General features: G+C 38.0%; 1 protein-coding gene across 3 annotated transcripts; it reads left to right on the top strand.

Annotated features, from left to right (window-relative positions):
• Positions 1 to 19,009: 19,009 nt before the first annotated feature.
• Positions 19,010 to 20,476, top strand: LOC101313757 (chaperone protein dnaJ 72-like). Of its 3 annotated transcripts, none has more exons than XM_004309371.1 (3): positions 19,010 to 19,576; positions 19,661 to 19,730; positions 20,227 to 20,476. In XM_004309371.1, exons 1-3 carry the CDS (start codon positions 19,174 to 19,176, stop codon positions 20,324 to 20,326), a joined length of 573 nt encoding a protein of 190 aa, XP_004309419.1. In that variant the 5' UTR covers positions 19,010 to 19,173; the 3' UTR covers positions 20,327 to 20,476. The 3 variants fall into 3 exon arrangements, with proteins under 3 accessions (XP_004309419.1, XP_004309420.1, XP_004309418.1); XM_004309372.1 differs by having other exon boundaries at positions 19,010 to 19,544; positions 20,227 to 20,450; XM_004309370.1 differs by having other exon boundaries at positions 19,010 to 19,730.
• Positions 20,477 to 23,025: the final 2,549 nt, after the last annotated feature.

Below are 23,025 nucleotides of genomic sequence, written 5' to 3'. Positions count from 1 at the left end.
CTAAATGTGATGATTAGTAGTTATTTATGTATCGTTTTGTTATTTTGTTTGCATAAGTGTGTATGGTACTTTTTCCAAGCTCGGAGCTAGTATCCGAGAAGGTTTTGAAGAGGCCATTATTTAATTTCGTAATTTAATAATGTGTAATATTATCTTTTATGAAGTAATAACTAATTATGTGTTAAACTAATTTAACCCAAATATATTCAATATTAGACTCAAATGAAAGATCTCGTCCTGTATTTTGTAATGGTGTAATTTTTATTATTAGAAAACTTATAAAATTGAAGATTAATGGGAAAATGAAATTATAACTATAATTAAGCAAGGATATAGTTGGAATAAGAAAGATGGAACAAGGATAAAGATGGAACAAAAAGATAAAATAATAAAAAATTAGCTTGGTATGGCTTACGAGAATAGATCGGTATATATGGGGTTCAACTGTTCACATATGGCAAATTTTTTTTTTGGGATGTGTGGAATGGCTTACCATGGGAGGGTGTAATAAGCCATATATAGGGTTTTGGCATACGATGGCAGATGGTCTTACAACCATGTGTTTTCTTTCACATCACTGGGTGTACAAGTCTTCTACCAGATGGGGATACCAGACCACAATTTCTACAGTTGTATATATACGATACAGAGCATGACATGGACAATCGTGTGTTAGAGAATGAAACATTACACAGAGATGTGGTTGAGACTATTCAGCAGATTTTAAATCGATGTAATCCATTTGTCCAGATTTTGCATCACTTAGCTCAACGTCAAGATTTGGAAACATGCAGACTCATTATTAAAGAGCATCCTGCAAATCAACCTCAATATAGTCTACCTTCTTTGTCTCAGGTTGCTGCAATAATAGTGGGTGCAGATGATGCAGAAGATATAGGAAGTCGTGATATTATGATAGAGACAAGAGCATGTCAACTTTTAAATGTTCCAGATTGCGCAAGCTATTACAATCCTTTACAATATCCGTTGTTGTTGCCTTATGGTACGTACGGATGAGATATAAACAGTCGAAACAACAACGGTCGTGAGATGACGTGTCATGCCTATTATGCATATGTTTTGTAGGTGAACTATTTTTACCTTCTTATCGTGAATAAATACGTGTATGTATGTATATATATATATACAGACATATATATATGTGTGTGTACATGTGTTGTTTTTAGCATTGTGATAACTGATATATTATTTCAGATTCGACCATATGATGACTCACTTTTGATTCAAGGAGGCAGCCTATTGCAATAGTATGTCGTTGACAATTATGTCAAAATTGAATCACAAAAGCTGAGATATATTCGTAGTCATCAACCAAATCTGCGATGTAAACTTTATGGAGGACTCGACGACTTGCTAAATGCTCGTGAGGATAATGCAGGTATAAGTTTTATTATTGTTATATAAGAGTAAAACATTATGTTAATTTATGTTAATTTGACAACCCTATTAAAACAAGCACTTACATCATAATACTAAAACAGATAACATTGGTCGAAGAACTATTTTGTCATCCACATTTATTGGTAGCCCATGTGATATGCATCAAAGGTACCAAGACGCAATGGCTTTGGTCCAAAAGTACGGAACGCCAGATATTTTTGTCATGATAACATGCAACCCAAATTGGGAAGAAATACAAGGGGAATTATTGTCGGGTCAAGTATCACAAGATCGTCCAGATTTATGTACTCGGATTTTCCGTGTCAAATTAGAAAAGTTAAAAGATGTTATCAAAAAAGGGGTTTTGGGAAAAATCATTGTATACGTTTATGTTATCGAATTTTAAAAACGTGGTTTGCCAGATGCTCATATGTTGCTCATGTTACATGATGATGATAAGCTAAATAACCCTGATGATTATGATAAAATTGTTCGAGCTGAGATACCAAATCAAGATGAAGAGCCTCAGTTGCACAATGTTGTATTGAGACGCATGATACATGTCCCATGGGGAGTCCATAAGCCAAATTCCCCATGTATGAAACGTGTAAGTTGCAAAAAAGGTTATCCCAAACCATTTTCAATCAATATATTTCAAGGGAATGACTCTTACCCCAACTACCGTAGGCGTGACATCCACTCAAATGTAGAAGTTAATAACAGTTGGGTTGTTCCATACAACCGTTAGTTACTTGCAAGATATGATTGTCATATCAACGTTGAAATCTGTTGTAGCATTAAAAGTGTTAAGTATATGTACAAGTATATCTACAAAGGTCCAAATAGAGTAACATTTGCAGTCCGACATGAAGGTAATGAAGATGAAATCAAAAATTTTGTTGTTGCAAGATGGGTTTGTGCACCAGAGGCTTTTTGGTGAATATTCAAATTCTTAATGAACCGAATATTGCAAATTCATCTACCTAATAGACATAATGTTTATTTTCATGCTCATCAAAGGGTAACAAATATCCTCGCTAATGACATGAACTCTAAGACAATGCTTACATAATTTTTTGCTAAGAACGGCAAATGTAAGAGTGCACGGCAATACTTATACTGAGAATATCCTGAAAAATTAACATGGGACAATGATAACATGGCATGGGAAGAAAGACATAGTAACCAAAAGACAATTGGTAGAATATACACAATATCTCCTTCAGAAGAAGAAAAATTCTACTTGCGTGTTCTTTTGAATCACGTTAGAGGACCTACATCGATCGTATGAATATCTAAGAACAGTGAATGATATATTGCAGCCAACTTTTAAGAAAGCTGCTGAGTAACAAGGTTTGTCTGTTTACACGAAGGCTTAAACATATGTATGACATCATCTTTAAGAAGATTGTTTGCCACCATCTTAGTTTATTGTACGCCTCATGGCGTGCAAAATTTGTGGGATCAATTTTACAACTTTATGATAGAAGATTATACTTCTTCAAGTATTGCAGACACTATACATTCCACAAACAGACTTTTGCGAGACTTGAATGAGTTGTTGGCCAACATTATATATCTATCTCAGATTATGATTTGGCACACATGATTATAACCGAGACTTAACAGTGCCAAGGGTAATACAAGATGAGGCTTCAGTTATTACTCCCCAAAAAGAGTTCATTGCAGTTCATCATCTAAATCAAGATCAGACTTTTGCATACAACACTATAATATCTGCCATTAAGCAAAATGACAATGTCATCTTTTTCGTTGATGGTCCAGGAGGTAGTAGAAAAACATACTTATATCGTGCATTGTTCGCAACATTGAGAAGCAAAACCCATATTGTACTAGCGACAACAACTTCTGGAATAGCAACAACCATACTTCTTGGTGGAAGCACGGCTCACTCCAGGTTTAAAATTACATTGGATCCTGAAAAATCTTCCTCATGCTCTATTAGTAAACAATCAGATTTAGCATAATTAATACGGAGATCATCAACTATTATTTGTGATGAGGCATCAATGATGCATAAAAATGCGTTTGAAGCTCTGAATCAAAGTTTGAAAGATATAACAATAAGTTCAATTACCATTTGGAGGTAAAGTAATTATCTTTGGCGGAGATTTTTGACAAATTCTATCGGTTGTCCCTAAAGGTACAAGGCCAAAGATGGTCCAAGCCAGTATGATTAATGCTTCGTTTTGGAAAGATGTGAAAATACTTCTTTTACGACAAAACATAAGATCCATCAACGATCCACAATTCTCAGATTTCTTACTTGATGTTAGAAATGGGAGAACAACCCATATGTGGCTGAAGAAATAATACAATTACCGTCATGTATGGTTATACCATGGGACGGCGAACAATCAATCAACCATCTAATTGATGAGGTTTTTCCATATAGACACATAAAATTTAACGAAAATAAAAATCGTTGAATTATTCATACAACGCATGTGCTCGACAAATGCATACATGGTCCGTGAGTCAACAATACCAAAGAGATTCTGGAAATGACACATGGCGACGTGTGAAAGATCAGTCAACAACAAAATCGTCAATCCCGACTAAACACAAGCATTAAATGTCATCCGTCAATCAGATGTCAATCAAATTATATTGATTGTTGTAATCGAAATCAGATATTTAATCAAATCGATATATACCTTATCAGTCATAATTAAATCCAATTAATCAAGACTAATTGATTTAATTTTGTTGATAATAATAATTGAATCATTGAATCAAAACTAATTTATTTAATTATACCATTAAGGAAACAAAATTAAATGGTATTCTTGATACGTTTCATATACGGAGGAACATCGACACTATAAATACCCCCTCTCATATCAAGAGGAGGACTTCCAGCCAGAGAGAACAAAATTATTGCCAGAAGTCTTGAAACACTTGTGAAGAACACCAAGCACCCAAGTAGCCACTTCATTCACCAATCTGAAGGCTTAAAGATGTCAAATCCCGAAGAATCATCAAGCTTCCAAATAGTTGAACTCTTCACCAACTTCCAAACGAAGAACAATCACCACATGGAACCGCTCGTGGCCCAAATCCGATCAACATCAAGCCTCCATGGCTCTTGATCAACCCTCATCTTCAATTCTTCAACAAATCAAAACTTCTACCAAGTTCTTCAACAAGCTCGTAGAGAATCAACAAGTACCACCGATTCATCCGCTATCAAAGCCAAAGAATGTTCACCACGTGATACTACTTGTGGCCTAAATCTAATCAAGAACAAGCCTCTACGGCCCATGGTCAATCATCCTCTACAAATTGTCAAGAAGTTCAAACTAAAACCATTCGATTCAAGATAAAGTGCTCGTCACCCTTGGATCAAATAAACATCGGAGATTGAATCAGAGGAAATTCTTGTTAAAGAATACCACAGAGATTGTAACCCGCAAATTCATCAATACAAATATTTTATTTTGCACACGTGTTTTTCTGTTATTCGTTATAGGAATTTTCGTGTTTACATTCCTAATTTGGAATCCCATGTTATTGACTCAACATATATGGTTGAAAGAGCAATAATCACACCAAAAAATGATGATGTTGATGTACTAAATGAGATTATTATAAAACGAATTCAAGGGCATGAACACATCTTGTACTCTTTCGACTCAATTGAGGATAATACCAGAATTATGTACCAACAAGAATTCTTGAATTCCATTTCACTTTCTGGTATGCCCTCACATCAGTTAACTATAAAAGAAGGCGCTATTATTATGCTTTTGAAAAACATTGACCCTAAGACGGGATTATGTAATGGTAGAAGATTAACATGTCGTGGATTGTATAGGAACCTTATTGACTCGGAAATTTTGAGTGGTCAATTTGCCAAAATTAGAGTATTTTTACCAAGAATCTCCTTAAAAAGTACCAAGAATTTTGGACTCCCTTTTGAGATGATAAGAAACAATTTCCTATAAAGTTGAGCTTTGCACTTATAATAAAAAATCCCAAGGGCAATCAATACCAAATATCGGTATTCACCTCCCGGATCATGTATTCAGTCATGGACACTTATACGTAGCTTTATCACGAGGGCTTTCAAAAGCTACCACCACAGTCTTGGTCAAGAAAGGTCGATAGAAGAACGTGAAGGAATGTTCACAGCAAATGTTGTCTAAAAAGAGATCTTGCTTCATCTTCCAAGTTAATATGATCTCATAAGGTACTTCTAATGCTTAAGGTTTAAACCCTATCATGTGGTTCGTTACATGATATGAATTTGGATCCTTATTGTAATACCTTAGATTTTCATATCAATTTTCTTTGTATTATGCCTTTATTTAATGAAGGATTATTTATGGAAATTCTTTGGTTTATGCGAAGTTGAAGTTTCAAGAGTTTATTTAAGATGCTTTGACTTTTAAGAGGCCAAAAGTTGACTTTATTTTCTGTCAAGACCCACCCCGAATTTCACCCTGAAACTCGAAGTAAGTCTTGCGGGGACCACCTCCAAGGAAAGTTTACCAAAAAATCGGCATAACCTCCCTTGAAAATGGACAACCCTTCCTAATAAATACCTGCAAACACTTCTGAAAAATCCAAATCCAACCTTAAACTCCTGGAGCCTTCGTGCTCCCCAAATCACAACATCTCCCAATTTAATCATCAACTTAAACAAGATAATCTCATAGCCAACAGCCACAGTTCAGAGCAACTATATTTGAAAGGAAATGAACTAGAAATATAAAAATGAGCGGAAGCTACAATATTGACTATGCCTCTTCTCCAAATACGTCCGACCACAACTATGCAATCCTGCAAATTGGGCATTTTTAAAACGAAGAGCCCAGGGGAAAACATTTGAAAACGAAACGTTAAAGTGAGTGGACAAAAATAAATTAACGAATAAAATATTTGTTTCCCCAAAACAATTTCCAAGGAAAATCAAATGCATGCTGCAAGCGATAAAACTTTTATCTCATAAATGTCGAGCCTCTCAGGCTCTATAATATATGTATGTATTTACACACGTCCATACTCCCTATATAAATTCATGGGTCTATATAGGGCTACTACGCTCGCGTCCAACGCTCACGTCACGCCTTAATGCGGTGCTACACTACGCCATTAAGGTGGACAGACGGGTGTATAAATATGTGTCCATACCCCCTATATGAATTAAACACTCATATAGGGCTACTACGCTCACGTCCAACGCTCACGTCATACCATAATGCGGCTATATGCTACGCCATTAAGGTGGACAAACATATATGGCTAGCTAGCATTTATATACATACTCTCCTCAATATACATATTTATACTCACCGAAAAATCTCATTTTTCGGTAACTCTCCAAGAGAAATAAAAGTGTCAAAATTAAATGACGTCAAAACTCCAACAATTTAAATGTTCGACCATGAACCATAGCATGCATATTATTTAAAACAAAAGTCCACTCACAGTATGAGGCCTAAGCCTTCCAATGCTCGGAATACTCCTCGAGCGCTGCCTCCAAATATTCATACTCTATAGCCAAAAACCACGTCTGATAATAAACAGAAGAACAAATCGGTCAGACCGGACCCCATAAAAATTAACTATTCAACTTCTTCCTAGTTCGATTAGAATCTCTTAGGTTGACCATAAATTGACCAGGCTTGACCCACGTTTGACAAACAGAAATTAATAATCATTTCGATTAACTTTCACAACTATAACTCCTTCGGTCCCAAACCAAACCTTAGCCGGTAATCAAAGTCACAAACAATTTCCATGCCTTTATCACACTAAGCAATTCACTTCCAAAATCACCACGAAGCCAATGGTCTAGAGTTTAGGGTTACTATGGGTAGTAATCATATTAACAAAAATTATTTTATGGTCCCCTAGCTCAAGCCAACTAGAACCAACAATTCCAACATTTCTTTTCTACCCAACTTCACACTAACAATTACTAAGGGCACCCAAAAGGGTTTCCAAGAATGAAAGTTTCCATAAAGGGGAAAGTTCCCTAAAAAGAGACTTTCTAAATATGGCAGGTTTTCCTAAACCGTAAACTACCACTTACACGAAAAGAAAAGTCGACAAGCAACCTTCACGGATTCTGCCGGAATTGCTGCCTATCGGGATTCCGGTGACTTGCCAGAAATACTGGTCAGATTCCGGTGACTTGCCGAAATTTTCACCATAATCTCCCTGCATCTTCCAATCTCCAAGTTATCGACAATCATGCAGAAAATAAATGATTCAAACACCAACCAACAACAACAACAACACAGCAGCTCCAAAATACTAGAGGAGATCGAGTTTACCTTCAGTCAATCCCATAACTCTAGTCTAGCTGCTCTCCTGCCGGATCCCAACCTGCAGAAACCTCCAACCATTTATATTTGCTGCCTCGGTCGCCAACTCCACCAAAACAACACCCCACACTTCGGTTCCTCTCAGTCCTAACTCACCCGACCTCTGCCTCAGCCCGGACCAACAAGCAACTGCTCCAAGGTCCATCCTGACTTCACACAAAGCTCACAGAACCCATCGAAACATTGAAGAGCTCACCGAAAATCCATTGAACGTAGGTCGCCGGAGCTAGGAACCAGAAACCCAGAAAAAGGCAGAAAAGGGCTTTGCAGTTTAGAACTCGATTCAGGATGAAACAAACCCAAAAAAGAAGAGGAGAGGAAGGAGAATAAGAATCTGACCTTGGTCTGTCGATTCGTTGCAGGAACTCACCGGAATTTGGGAAGAACAGGCTTTGTCCTCCTCTTCCGATCTCCGCCGAGAATGGCTGCCTCCCGGATTTGAGAGTTGAGCTAGGTTGGGAAGGAGGAGAGGACCACTTGGTGGTAGTCTCGTTGCCAAGGGGTGGCCGGACGGCGCTGCTCCGGCGAGGGACGACGACGGACACACAGAGAGTCGGGGAGAGGAGAGAGATTCGGTTGGGCTCGGTCAAACCCGACTTGGGCATTTTGACTGGGTCTGACCAGTCTTCCTCTATTTAACAACAGAAATGGACAACAGGTGATCGATGATTAAAGATCAGCGACCCAGATTTTTTATAAATCGTAGAAAATAGTTCGAAGCTCCCAAAAATAATCCGATGATAATGGAGAACTCGTGCCATCGTGCACTACACCCTCGGAACCTTAATAGAAGAATTTAACATTTTAAGAAAAACTCGACAATAAATTCGGGTGTTAAATTACCAAATTACCGAGCATGGCTAACTTCCTCAGTAACTCATAAGATACTCAGTAAAAGGGGTAAAATTAGGTCCGGGATGTTACATTTTCTGTAAGTTATCTTCAAAAACTTCTTTCATCAAAGTTGTAGAGTTTGTCGTTACGAGTTCGTAGACATGCGGCACGCTTGAAACGGGTGTCATATGAGAAAGTTATGGTCAGAGGAAGTTAGTTTCCGGGATTGGAAAGTGTATAAGTAGAAAAATGTGTGTGGGAGTTATTTTGGAACCCTAAAAAAAGTCAGCCCCCCTCTCTTTTCTCTCTTTTCACTTTTCGCTCTCTTCTCTCTCTTCCTCTCCCGAGCCCTCCCGAGGACCAAGCTTCCACCGGAGCTAGCTCTGCCGTCCGACCACCAATTGGACTGCCGCTAGTCCCGTTCGACTCCCACAGGTGCCCTCTTCAAGGCTGGGCAGCTGCTGCTTGGTGTAGGACGCCGAAAATGACGCGTTTGGCCGGCAAAGGGCGCTGATGTGCCACTGGTCGGAACCGCCGTATACGGCGGCGACGAGGGGCAACCATAGGTGAGTTTTAATCCTCTCCTCCTCCTGGTAGTGTCTAGGCATACATTGAATCAAGTTTTGAGGTTTTTGAGCCCGGATTTGCAGGTTTCGAGTTTGATTTCTGGTTAGGGTTTCGGGGCAGTTTTCGGCCGGTTCTGGCCAAAATTGGTTGAAGTCTCAGGTATGAAAGTTGTTCTCCTTACTTCAAGCTTCAACTTTGCTATTGAGAGTTTTCTCAAATTCGAAAGTTTATGGTGGCGCGTGGGGCCCACTCGCCGCCGCCTGTGGCGGCGCGTGGCAGTGCGTCCGGCAGTGGTTTTGGTTTAGGTTGCTGTGTTTTAGCTAGCTCTTGTTGTGGTGAGCTTGTGGAGATGTAGAATTTCTAAGTTGTGAGGAAAGTTTGTATGTTAGGACATTAAGTTAGTTATTAGGCTTGGTTGAGGTTTGAAGTTAGAATTTGAGGATTAGAGGCAGCCATTTTGGGTCTCTAAGTTCGACGACTTTGGAAAGTTGTCCTCCCTTGATCTAAGGGTTAGTTAAGGGTACGTATTGTGTTAACCTATAGTATTTAGTTACTAAGGTTTTAATTGTGTGATTTTAGGTGATTTGTGAAGTTGTGTTTCGCTTGCTATATTCGGTTGTGGAAATTGCAGCGGGATATTTAGGTGAGTAAATCTCACCAAGGTTCACTTTTAATGTTATTATGGTCATATGATGATAATGATGATGATGTTGGATTTAATAATATGTTTTTAATTGTTTTTAAAAAATATATGAGGTTGATCGTCAACAACTCATAGGTAAGATAAATCAAGTTTTCTTTAAATGCTATTTTGAGATTCATGTGATCATAATTTTATTGATTATTGATAGATTATTCTTGTGGAATATCTATATTGTGTTGTTGAGAATAATGATGTGATATTGTGTTGTCGAGGATAATGTTGTGATATTATGATTGTTGGATAAATAGTCAAACCGGGTTCCAAGCCTTTAATTGGGTGATTGGTTGCGGTTAAGATGCTATTTATCATTTTTGTGTTTGATATTAGACAGTCAAACCGGGTTCCAAGCCTTTGGCCGGGTGATTGGTTACGGTTAGGAATAGTGCTCTAGTCCGTCTGTCAGTGTAGGTCATGGGAGATACCGTAGGGTATCTGGGACATATTTTGTTGTTGTAGGTCATGAGGGGTATTTATTAATACTTGGGACTCATGGGTACATGTTAATTGAAAAAGTGTTGGATTTGTGGTTTTTAATTATTGATATAATTGTTCTTGTGTTATAATTGGTAATTGGAAGTTTTTGTGTTATTTTGAGAATTACTCATATGGGCTTTTTAGTTTACCGGGTTTGTTGTTTACAACCCGGTGCACCATGTCTTGGTGTAGGGGTTAGACCTGCAGGTGAGGACCAGCAGGGTTGAGGCGGAGGCTTAGTGGCAGGGTTTTTTTATTGGGTTTTGTTGTATATTGTATATTTTTATATTTGGGGTAGACAACATTAAACTCATGTGAGCATTTTCATTTTCTTGACTTTCAAGTTTATGTAAATAAGGAAATGTAATATTTAACTCAGTGTTGAGTTGTGTAACATTTACATTTTCTGCATTGAGTTTAGTTTTCTTGAAATTTGTTTGAAACAGGTTTTGGGATTATATTATTTAAAGTTAGATCATGCCAAAATTTTTAAAAATTATCTTTCAAAAAATTGGGGCGTGACACTTATGCTTAAGAAGTATTAACGACATTTTTTCATTGTCGCAGAAGGATGGATATAGTGTCAATATCATCCTCAATCTCACAAGAAGATGACAAACAGAAGACCGAATGAACAGTCATCGGTAGTGTCAGGACCCACCTCGAATTTCACTCTCAAACCCGGAATAAATTTTGCGGGGACCACCTCTAAGGAAAGTTTACCGAAAATTCGGCATAACCTCCCTTCAAAATGGACAACCCTTCCTAATAATACCTGCAAACACTTATGAAAATCCAAATCCAACCTTAAACTCCTGGAGCCTTCGTGCTCCCCAAATCACAACACCTCCCAACTTATTCACTAATCTAAATATAATCCCACATCAAACAATTCATTGGTTCAGAGCAACTCTAAAAGGAATAAAAGAGACAGAAAAACAAATAAGCGGAAGCTATAATACGAATTATGTCTCGACTCCAAGTACGCCCGACTTCAACTAAGCTAACCTGCAAGCTGGGCATTTTTAAAACGAAGGGCCTAGGGGAAACATTTGAAACCGTTAGAGTGAGTGGACAAAACTGAATTCAATAAAAATATTTATGCATTCCCATTTATTTTCCATAAAAATTATGATGCATGCAACAAGCTCAAAAGCTCTCAACTCATAAACTGACAATAACACGACTAGCTCCGGCTAGTCTCCAAAGCTTTATAAAATAGAGCCTCTCAGGCTAAAATATATGTATGTATTTACACACGTCCATACTCCCTATATAAATTCATGGGTCTATATAGAGCTACTACGCTCGCGTCCAACGCTCAAGTCACGCCTTAATGCGGTGCTACACTACGCCATTAAAGTGAACAGACGGGTGTATAAATGTGTCCATACCCCCTATATGAATTAAGCACTCATATAGGGCTACTACGCTCATGCTCACGCTCACGTCCAACGCTCACGTCACACCATAATGCGGCTATATGCTACGCCATTAAGGTGGACAGACACATATGGCTAGCTAGCATTTATATACATACTCTCCTCATCAATATATAATTATATTCACCGAAAATCCCATTTTCGATAACTCTTCAAAAGAAATAAAATCGTTAAAATAAAATGACGTCAAATGCTCCAACAAAATAAATTGCTCAAAAATCAATCATTGCATGCATATTATTTAAAACAAAATTCCACTCACAGTATCAGGCCTTAGTCTTCCAATGTTCGCAATACTCCTCGAGCTCTGCCTCCAACTATTCACACTCTCTAACCAATTCCACGTCTGATGATAAACAGAAGAATAAATTGGTCAGATCGTACTCCATAATAATCATCGATTCAACTTCTTCCTAGTTTGGCTAGGTTTCCTGGGTTGACCAGAATTGACCAATTTTGACCAATTGATTTAGGGTAGGCCAACTAATGAAGTTTGGACATTTCCAAATTAACCTTTGACTTAACGATCCGAGTCAAATCACCAAATATTCTACTAACCGTTACACACTTGGCGTCATTTAAATAATTCATGAAACACCAATGCTCCCCAACTTTTACGCTTAAAAGATCGTTTTGGCAACCTTCGGAAACGATTAACCAAACTAGTGTAAATTCAAAGACTCAAATATACGGAACACATTAAACCGGAAAACCACTAAATTACTAAGGGCACCCAAAAAGGGTTTTCCATAAATGGGATGTTTTCAAAAATAGAAACTTTCTCAATATGGCAGGTTTTCCTAAACCGTAAACTATAACTTAAACGAAAACGGAAAGTCGACAACTACCTTCATGGATTCTGCCAGAACTGCAGCATCGTCGGAATCCGGTGACTGACCGGAATATTCTACCGGATTCCGGCCACTTGCTGGAAATTGGCCATGACCTCCCCGAATTCTTCGAAACACCAAGTTACCGACATGCAATAATAGATCACCACAATTTCAGCCACAAATTAATAACACAGACTTCACCAGCCAACACCAAAACTCCAAAGACTAAGCTTACCTTAAATCTGCCCAAACCAAAGAACCCAGTGGCTCCTCCTTTCTTGGAATCGACATGCAGTACCTTCAGCTACTTCCAGAACAAAACCAACAGCCCATAAGCCTTAACGAAAAGCTACCCGCCTGGAAGCTTCTACTCAGTCGCCATCTCCACAAACACAACACCACATCACCTCGGGTCACCTCCACTAGCCTCTGCTGCAAATGGTTTAACACTAGAGAACAAAGGAGGTCGCTGGAACCCGAACCCAGAAAATAGAAGAAAAGGGGTTCCTCCGATTAGGGCATGAATCAAAAGATTAAAGACACAACAAGGAAGAGGGAAGTGAGGAGAATAAGAATATACCCTTCAAAGTCGTCGCCCATGTCGGAGCTCACCGGAAATCGACAGCAACAGTGAAGCACCCAAGCTTTCGATCTCCATCGATCTTGGTTGCATGCGTGATCTACGAGCTGGGCTAGAAAGGAAAGGAGGAGAGGAAGAGAACAGCGGTGATCTCGTCGCCTGGGGTGGCCGGACGGCGGCGCTCCGGCGTAGAGTCGACGGAGACGAAAGAGAGAGAGAGAGAGAGAGACTCGGTTAGGCTCGGTCAAACCCGACTTGGGTTCTTTGACTGGGTCTGACCAATCTTCCTCTATTTAACATCTTCCTCTAATTAACAACATAAATGGATAGCAGATGATCGATGATTAAAGATCAACGACCCATATTCTTTGATAAATCGTAGAAAATAGCCCGAAGCTCCCAAAAATAATCCGAGGACATCAGAGAACTCGTGTCGACGCGCACTACGACCTAGAAGCCTTAAAAGAAGAATTAAACATTTTGAGAAAAACTCGACAATAAACTCGAGTGTTAAATTACTAAATTACCGAGCACCGTTCAATTCCTCATTAACTCGTGGAATATCTAGTAAATAGGTAAAATTGGGTCCAGGATGTTACAGGTAGAGTTCTATTTTTTTTTTTTTTGTCGACAACAGTTATTTACGTATTTTGTGCTATCTGATGTAATATAATAACCAATTCATGTATCAATACTTCAGAGTGTTAGGTGATACCTAATGTATCTATCGAAATATCCAACGTATGTCAATGTTATAATGTTCAACGGTAGGTGTGTTTCATTCGGCTACTTAAAAGAGATTGTCATGACTAGGGCTGCCACTTGGTTTGGTAAATACCAAACCGATCAAAAACCGACCGAAAATTTATGATTTGGTAAACCGAATTTTGGTAATCGAAATAAAAAAACCGAAACCGAGAAATACCGAAAAAGTTGGTTTGGTTTTTGGTAAATACCGAATTTACCGAAATTCTAATTATTTAAAAACTTATATTTCTAAAAACACAGACTAATAATCTTATCTCATGTTTTCAATTGTATATACCATTTAGTAAAAAACAAGACAATGAATAGAAAAATTCAACTATACTTGGTAGCATTCGGGTCTCAATTAAAGCGATCAACTTTAATTCAATGTTACTTGTTATATAAAAACGCTCTTACTTACCCGTCTTAGTCGATTCATCACACACACACATAGACAAACCCACTTAGATGACATGTAACCGCCCATGTAAAAATTTAGGAATGTTTTTACCTCTCTTGATGATAAGGCTCACCATAAGAAGTACAAGCGTAAATAGGGTTAACCGCCTTGATCAAGGCCAAAACATTATCAAAAATACCTAATTTTTCTACCATAGTCGTATTTCACTATATTGATCACATCATAGTTCACAAGGTTTTTGAAAATCTTGCTTCCTCTTTGTAGTTGGTTCACAAAGATGTACATATGCATATAACTTACTAAATAAGTTATACAACATTACCAGGCATGTTGTGGTTCCAATGATTACAATTCACAAAATTAAAATTCGACCGTCTGATGTGATCATTATAGTATAATACAATTATGATAGAAAATTCAATTGTACTCAATAATGCTCGGGTCTTGATCAAAGCGGTCAACCATAATTTAACGTCACTTATTACACGAAAAAGCTTTTACTGCCTTTATGTGACTTATTTTGGTCGACTCTTCCACACACATACTTTCACATAGATGACACATAACTTGTTCATATAAAAATTTGGAAACATTTACATCCTGACTATTTCGGTAGAAAATTAAACCATACTCGATAATGTGTACTAAAATGACTATATTTTGTATATGTATTATCAGACTCTAGAAACTCAAGTGATATTTAAATTTTATAGTTTTTTATTGTTTTGTTATATTTTGAAAATATATTTGTTGTGAAGTTTGGTAATACTGAAAAACCGACATCCGAAGTTGGTAAGATTTATCTCATACCGAAGTTTTTTGTTTTGTAATTGAAAGTCATATTTCATTACCGAAAGCTTTGGTTTTGAAGTTGGTAACACCCATTACCGATTCGAACCGACCGAGTGGCAGCCCTAGACTTATGACAACATAGTTATCACGACCATCTCTAAGTCAACCACCCGCGGCTGGCCGTGGGCACTAAATCTAGTATATAATAGGGTTAAGGGAATAGCACTGTTCATTCATGTGGTGGAATGATGGTTTTGCCTCTGATTCCAATTTATTTACAATGCTGCCCTTGGTCTGAGCAAAATGACTGTTTTGCCCCTTATTTTGTTTTATTTACAAGTCTGTCACTGACTGCATTTTATTTACAAATCTGTCACTGATCTTACCAAAATGACGTTTATGCCCCTGTGTGGGTTTTGTTCAATTTATTTAGAGTTTTATGTTGATAATGACTTTGAATACATGTTGAGTTTTTCTGAACACTCAAATCTTTAAGTACCTCCAGAAATTTGTGCTAGGCTTTTGATAGCAGTCTGTATACTATAATGGCAAGGTATTTAACATTATTTGAAGTAATTGTATTTCTACTTTCTAATCGTTAGGATTTCGACAATTGAAGATGCAATCTTCAGAGGTAAACATGACTGCGATCGATTGAGAAAAAGTAGGGGAAAACAAAAGAAAAACATTACTTCGTCCACCATTTGGATTCTCCTCGAGCGGTTTAGAGCAACACATGAGACTATAGTCTAGGTGCGTATTATAACTACCTAGTTGATAAAAAAGAAACCTAGAATTGCCTAATTGTAGGATCCTCTGCTGTCAACCGGATTTCGTACACATCATTTTTCGATTGTGAATAGCTTACAAGCCCGCGATATAACACGAGTGATTGACTCGTCAATTTATTGTTGCAATAGATGCTTTCCTCCAAAAGTAGTAATCAAAAGCCATATATCCTTTGAGAATGGAGTATCTCCCCATGACATCTGTAATACCCCAAATTTTCATATCAGTTTCCTTGTATTATTTCTGAAATTAATGAAGGATTATTTGTGGAAATTCATATTCGTATGTGTGAAGTTGAAGTTGTGGGAGTTAATTTTATTAAGGTACTTTGACTTTTAAGTGGCCAAAAGTTGACTTTCTTATTCGTAAGATATTTTCAAAAACTTCGTTAATGAAAGTTATTGAGTTCGTAGACACGCGGCACATGTAAATGTAAAACAGACATCGCATGAAAAGGTTACAGTATGAGGAAGTTAGTTTCCGATTTTGGAAGGTGTATAAATAGAAAGAGAGAACCCTGAAATTAGAAAAGTCTCCATTTTTCTCTCTCCTCTCTCCCGAGCTCCCGCGCACTCTCTCTCTTCTCCGGCACGGAACTCCTCCGTCCGACCATCAAACTGGATGCCGCCAGTCCCATTGGGTTCACACGGGTCTCCTTTCCATTCCTGGAGCAGCGTGGCTCACCGTCTCGCCGTCTAGACGCTGCCACGATGCGGCGGAGCTACTGTTGTCTCGTCAGAAAGCTGGCGATTTCGACGACGATTTCGGTCAGAGTTAGGTGAGTCTTGCTCTCCTCCTTCCTCTAGAGATATTTATACCTCTTTGGTGACCTGAGGATCAATTTTAGGCGCTGGAAATTGTAGATTTGAAGTTTGGATTCAGGGTGGTGTTCGAGGCACTTTCCGGCCGATTCCGGCCAAACTGGTTGAAACCTCAGGTATTTAAGTTGTTCATCTTGCTCTAATCTTCAAGTTTGTTGTCGGGAGTTTCCCCAAATTTTGAAGTTGGTGGTGGCGCGTGGGGCTCACTCGCCACCGCCTGTGGCGGCGTGTGGCAGTGCGTCTGGCAGTGTTTCTAGCCTTAAATTTCTATGGTTAGCTAGCTCTTGTTGTGGTGTGCTTGTTGAGAGGTGGAAATTCTAGGTTGTGAGCAAGGATTGCATGCTAGGACTTTATGTTTAATCTTAGACTTGTGAGAGGTTTAGTTTAGGATTTGAGGATTAGAGGCAGCTTTATTGGGTCGTTAAATTCGATGACCTTGGAAGGTTGTCCTCCTTTGGGCTAAGGTTTAATGGTTACTAATTAAGGTTATTAATAGTGTTAACTAGGTAACTTGTGAAGTTGAGATTGAGCTGGGCCTTGTATTTTTGTGAAGACGCAGCGGGAGTTTTTAGATGAGTAAATCTCACCAAGGTTCACATTTGGACCAAATTATTATGGTCATTTTGATGATGATGTTGAATTAAATAATATGTTATTGTTTGTTTTAAAATATATGAGCTTGATCGCCAACGGCTCATAGGTAAGATAAAACAAGTTTCCCTATTATATGATTATTTTTAATGTTCATATGATCATAATATTGTTGGTTATTGATAGATTATTCTTGTGGGAATATCTATGTGTCTTCATAAATATATCTATGTGAAAAGAGTATATTTTTATGATGTGTTCATTGTGTTGTTGATGATGATATTATTCTATTGTGATGTGATTCTTGGACAGTCAAACTGGGTTCTAAGCCTTTGACCGGGTGATTAGTTACGGTTAAGATAGAGCTCTAGTCCGTCTGTCGATATAGGTCATGGGAGGTACCTTAAGGTATCTGGGATTCATGGGTACATAAATTATTGTTGTAGGTCATGTGAGGTACTTATTAGTATCTGGGACTCATGGGTACATATGTTTGTTGTAGGTCATGCGAGATACCTTATTGGTATCTGGGACTCATGGGTACATATTTATTCGTAAAAATGTTGGATATGTAGAATTAATGATTTCTCTTATAATTGTTTCTTGTGTTTGCTTCAGTCGGGATAGATGAGTTGGGGTCGAGTTCCTTAGATACGTAATAACAAATTTTTTCATTGATGGATGGGTAAAAGAGGAAAGTTTTATTAGTTGTTGGAAATGTTGAGTTAATTTTGGGAATTACTCATACGGGCTTTTTAGGTTACCGGGTTTGTTGTTTTACAACCCAGTGGACCAATTCATGGTGTAGGGGTTAGACCTACAGGTGATGATTAACAGGGTTGAGGAGTAAGCATAGTGGCTGGGTTTTAGATTGTTGTACATTATATTTTTATATTATGGCGGTTTGTTTTTCATTGATGGATGGGTAAAAGAGGAAAGTTTTATTAGTTGTTGGAAATGTTGAGTTAATTTTGGGAATTACTAATACAGACTTTTTAGCTTACCGGGTTTGTTGTTTTACAACCTAGTGCACTAATTCATGGTGTAGGGGTTAGACATGCGTGTGATGATTAACAGGTTAAGGCGTAAGCATAGTGGCTGGGTTTTAGATTGTTGTACATTATATTTTTATATTATGGCAGTTTGTTTTTAAGCTTATGTGAGCGTCTTTATTTTACTAGACTTTTGAAGTTGATATAATTAAGGAGATGTAATGTTTAACTCAGCTGTTGAGTTTTATTGATATTTACATTTCCAGCATTTAAGTTTAGTTTGGAAGTCATGTTTTGGGAGTCATATTTCGAGATATATCATGTCCAAATTTTTAAAAATTATCCTTTGAAAATTGAGGTGTGAAGTAGAGGATTGATTTAGTGGAGATTAAGAAAACATATGCAAGCTTTAAATTGGTGACGGAGACGAAGAATTAAAATTTTTTTTTTTATTATATGAAATAAAATAATTTACAAAAAATAAGGGTAAACTGGTCATTCTAAATTTTAATTTGCGAGCTGGCTAACACCGTAATGGAGTTAACGTCTGTAGGTACCTATATTGGGTTAGGTCGATAAATTGAGGCATCATGTTGTTTTTTAAACATGGTATTGTTTCGAAAGAATTTATCTTTGAAATACGGTTTGTAATCGACCACGATGAATAAATTGAGAAAAAGAATAACGAAAAAGAGGAAAGGAGAGGAAGCGGCTAGGAGAGCGCCACGATGAATAAATTGAGAACTGTGCGATCTGAAGAAACTTTGGGATGATGAATAAAAAATTGGGGTGCAAGCTGGCGGTGGAAATTGAAGAGCAGAGGAGGAAGAATGGGCGATCACTACTCGCTGTTGGGATTGACAAGGAATGCGAGCAAACAAGAAATTAAAGAAGCCTTCAGGAAACTGGCGGTGAAGCTGCACCCAGACAAGCATTCCCACTCTTCTAAGGCCGTCAAGGACTCCGCCACCCTCCGATTCAAGCAGGCCTCCGAAGCCTATCAGGTCCTCATTGACGATCGCAAGCGCGCCGACTATAATTTCCGAACCTCCTCCGCCTCCTCCACCGCTTACGGTTACGGTTACGGTTATAGTAATTATAACAACCGCAGATATGCTTCTGCTTCTAAAACCTCCAGCTTTGAGAATCTTGTTCGCTATCTCACCACTCGGGCTTTCCTTCTCAACGTGTCCGTCGCAGGGTGCCTGTTCTCTCTTGTCCAACTTAGTTGCTGTTTGAACATTCTTTTACTTTACTTCAGCTTCTTGCTAAGAAATGTAACAACAGGTTTATGTTTCTTATCGGAATTTTATGCAGGGCTCTATTCGGTGGCGTGGCTGTCGTTAATATGGGATGGGATGCCTTATGGAAGATACGTAATTCTGGGGTACCTTACTTGCTCTTTTCCTGTTTCCCACTTTCTAAACCCTAAACCTCAATCCTTTATGGACAATAACTAGACTGACTAATTGTGTGTGCTACATTATATTCTTGCCTGTCTGCTGTTATCATTAGGAATAATTGCAAATGGCATCAAGTTTCATAATTTTCATGCAGCATGCTGGATCATTGTGCAATCTACAATAGTTTCCCCAAAAATTAAATTTGAGATATATGCAAATGTGTTTATTTGGCTTTAGTTCCGGCCATACATGGCATGAACTTCTTTAGACCGGTTTGTCTTCCTGTTAGTTTGAAGAATCCGAGATGCCTTTTAGAAGTTTCTCTTTTTTGTTATATGTCTCATTACCGTTATTTAAATCTTTTTACTTTGTTGAAGAATGTCCTATTTCGATCTTATTCTGCATCATTCCAGGGGTAGCATAAACGAATTGATGTTATTCAACATTCCGTCACTGAAAAGATTTTTCATTTGCATTCAGAAATCATTTGAAGAAGCAATGGAATCTGTCGAAAAAGCCAAAGCACAAAAAGAGAAGCTGTAGGAGGTGGTCATTGTGTTTCTGGTTTGTATTCAGCTAACAATACTTGAGTTCTTCTAGGTCAGATCAACACGTATATGTGCACATAAAAGCATAGAGTTGTTATTAGTTATGAAGACAGAATATGTTACTGAAAAATCATCTGTGTTACCTTCTTACATTTGATTCATTTTGTTTTCTGTGTCCAGTATTTTTCTTTTTTTCTTTTATGAATAATGTATCTTGTTCATGATGTTGGAGAGGAGAGATCCCTCATTGGAAAAAGTGACAAATAAAATATAATTCATAAGTGGGTGGATCATTTCTAATTGTACCGAGGCCTTTTGTGGTTAAAACCCAACACCTTAAAGGTGGTTAAGTTGGAACAGTATCGGTACAAGGATGATCCACGGGCCACACTTGTCGCTATTTGACACATGATGAAAGATAATTATACATAAAGACTTCACTTTTCAGCTTATTAATTTATGTATGATGTATCGCAGTAAATCTTCTTGATCCATCCACACAAGTAGAGCAAGTACAGTAACCTTGGTAAATAAATTGATAGAATTTATCTCATAAATAACTAATGAGAAAGTAGTCAACTAATTGTTGTTTTTACAACCTTGAATCTTGAAGGTGAATCATCTGATGTTGTATTTATTAAATACTACTCTCAGTTTTTTGTTGATTGGTTATCATAGATCCTTGAAAACCTTTCTAGGTTTACTTGTGATTATTAGGAAATTGTAGGTGGAATTGATAGATCATGTATCCTGAATTTGTACTGGTGATTAGTGTAATGTTATTTGTTAGTGGATTCCACTAAGGTGGTACCTTTGGAGCATATTTGATACAGCAATGGGGAGAAATAACTCTATAAAAGCTGATAGCCAGAGCGCTTTTAGCTAGACTGGTACTCCACTTTGAGGTTTTCTATCAGTTTGTTCAAGAAGACGAGGAATGGCAGATGCTTTGACCTTTTGTTTTCAGTGTTTTGTATTCCCATAGAAATAATTATTAAATTACAGGAATGAGCCTGCCATTTTCTTGGCTTCTATTTATGGGAAATGGGGGCTCTCAAGAATTCCCTTCTGATCTTTAATTTGTCATCTGGTTAGCAAACAAAATTTTCCATTCATACCGCTCCCCTTCCCCCTAATAATATTGAATTACAGTTTAGAGGTTCCAAGTGATCAATGAATTTCATTGTAACTGATTGAAGACGAGCTAATAAGACTAAACAACATTGTAATGGCAATGTTTGCTGCCCGTACAACTTATAGTGTTCATACTTTCAATCGAACACTAGGGATCTGAAATGTACTCTTTCTTTGATCTTAAGCTGCTTTACCTTTTCTAATTTAGTTTTTATCGTACCTTCTGTACAGTTTTCTGATATATTTATTTCTGTCTTTCCGTGATGGTGGATTCTAGAATTGCAGCAGGATTTGTGATTTCCCTTGCAAGCTGCTAACATTTTCTTTGAGCTCACCTATTTGGCATTGGCTGAAGAGTTTAGAGTCGGTGTAGAAACAGAAATTATATCACTTTGTATGGCCTTTCAGTAGTGTATGGATTTCCAGGTATGCTACATTTTTCATGAAGCCAATTTTACTGCAGTTGGCCTTCCTGAGTCAGGACATACTTTAATCAAAATAGAAAAAGAGGGGATGGTTATTCCTTGCAACATGGTTCGATAGGCAGTGTTAGCAGCAGCGAGAATGCCGCAGGCACTATGTTTCTGACTGGTAGATTTGAAAGCGTAATATGGCATTGGAGGTGTAGTATGAAAAGTTAGTCTGTACGATTCAACATGGCATCCTGGCAAGAGGAATAAGCTCACCTCTATGCTATAGTGGTTAGACTCGTTGCCCTCAACTTCTCCCAGTCATCAAGTTCCCCACCGAGTTGGAAGATATTTGCACTTCATAAGGTTTAGCCGTTTAGAAGCTCTTATACAGCTCCCCTTATTTGCACACGCTCATGAGCCCGACACACCTCGGAACTTCTCTGCTACGGATGTATAGTTAGAAGCTCATTGCACAGAGAGCCTCCCATGTTGTTTTGTGCTTTGGACCATTTCAAAGGATTGTAACAGTCACTTGCAATCCACAACCGACTCATCTTCCTCAACTGACCCATCCCGGACAGAGGAATGGTCCTCCATGTTGGAATGAAACCGTGCCGCCAAAGACAATAGGGCTGATGCACATTACAGTTGCTAACTTTATTTCTAGCTTTATTTTATCCAAATTGAGGTGATTAAACACTTCAAAGCTCTCGATCCTACAACACGTACGATACTAATTTACGAAGTTACCAACATGGTGGCTATGTTTATGCTTGCCGTAGTCATGAATGTTGGTATACAAGAGCTGCCTCTGCCTCTGCCTCGGCATCAGCAGCCTCTAGATCTGAGAATGTGATTTGCTACACGGAAGATGTGTTCGCTTGGAATTAATCGTTTCAGACTTGCACGAGTACTCTTCTTTCTCTCACCAGGATAATGAAAAAGAGGGACTATTTCTGAGTCTGAGACTCTGAGCAATATGATTCAGATACTCTTTTTATTCGCAGATGAAGATTATTCTACGGAATTGAGATACCTCGTTTTATTTGCAAGTCTTCATTACGGATAAGTGTTGGCTTCTTTCAAGTTTTCAACATCTTGACATGTTTCCTGATTACTGTCATGTTAAATGCCATAATACTTAATTGGGGATTCTATTTTTGAAAGTTAATTTGGTAACTTGT

Source organism: Fragaria vesca, unplaced genomic scaffold (genome assembly GCF_000184155.1).
Source record: "Fragaria vesca subsp. vesca unplaced genomic scaffold, FraVesHawaii_1.0 scf0512886, whole genome shotgun sequence".
NCBI lineage: Eukaryota > Viridiplantae > Streptophyta > Magnoliopsida > Rosales > Rosaceae > Fragaria > Fragaria vesca.
This window is presented reverse-complemented; position numbering and strand designations above follow the sequence as displayed.

What these genes read in the sequence shown, in the direction of transcription:
- LOC101313757 (XM_004309370.1), top strand. Translation starts at nt 19,174, where the DNA reads ATGGGCGATCACTACTCGCTGTTGGGATTGACAAGGAATGCGAGCAAA. An exon ending in GGAAGATACGTAATTCTGGG is followed by an intron (nt 19,731 to 20,226) that starts GTACCTTACTTG and finishes ATTTGCATTCAG; the next exon opens with AAATCATTTGAAGAAGCAAT.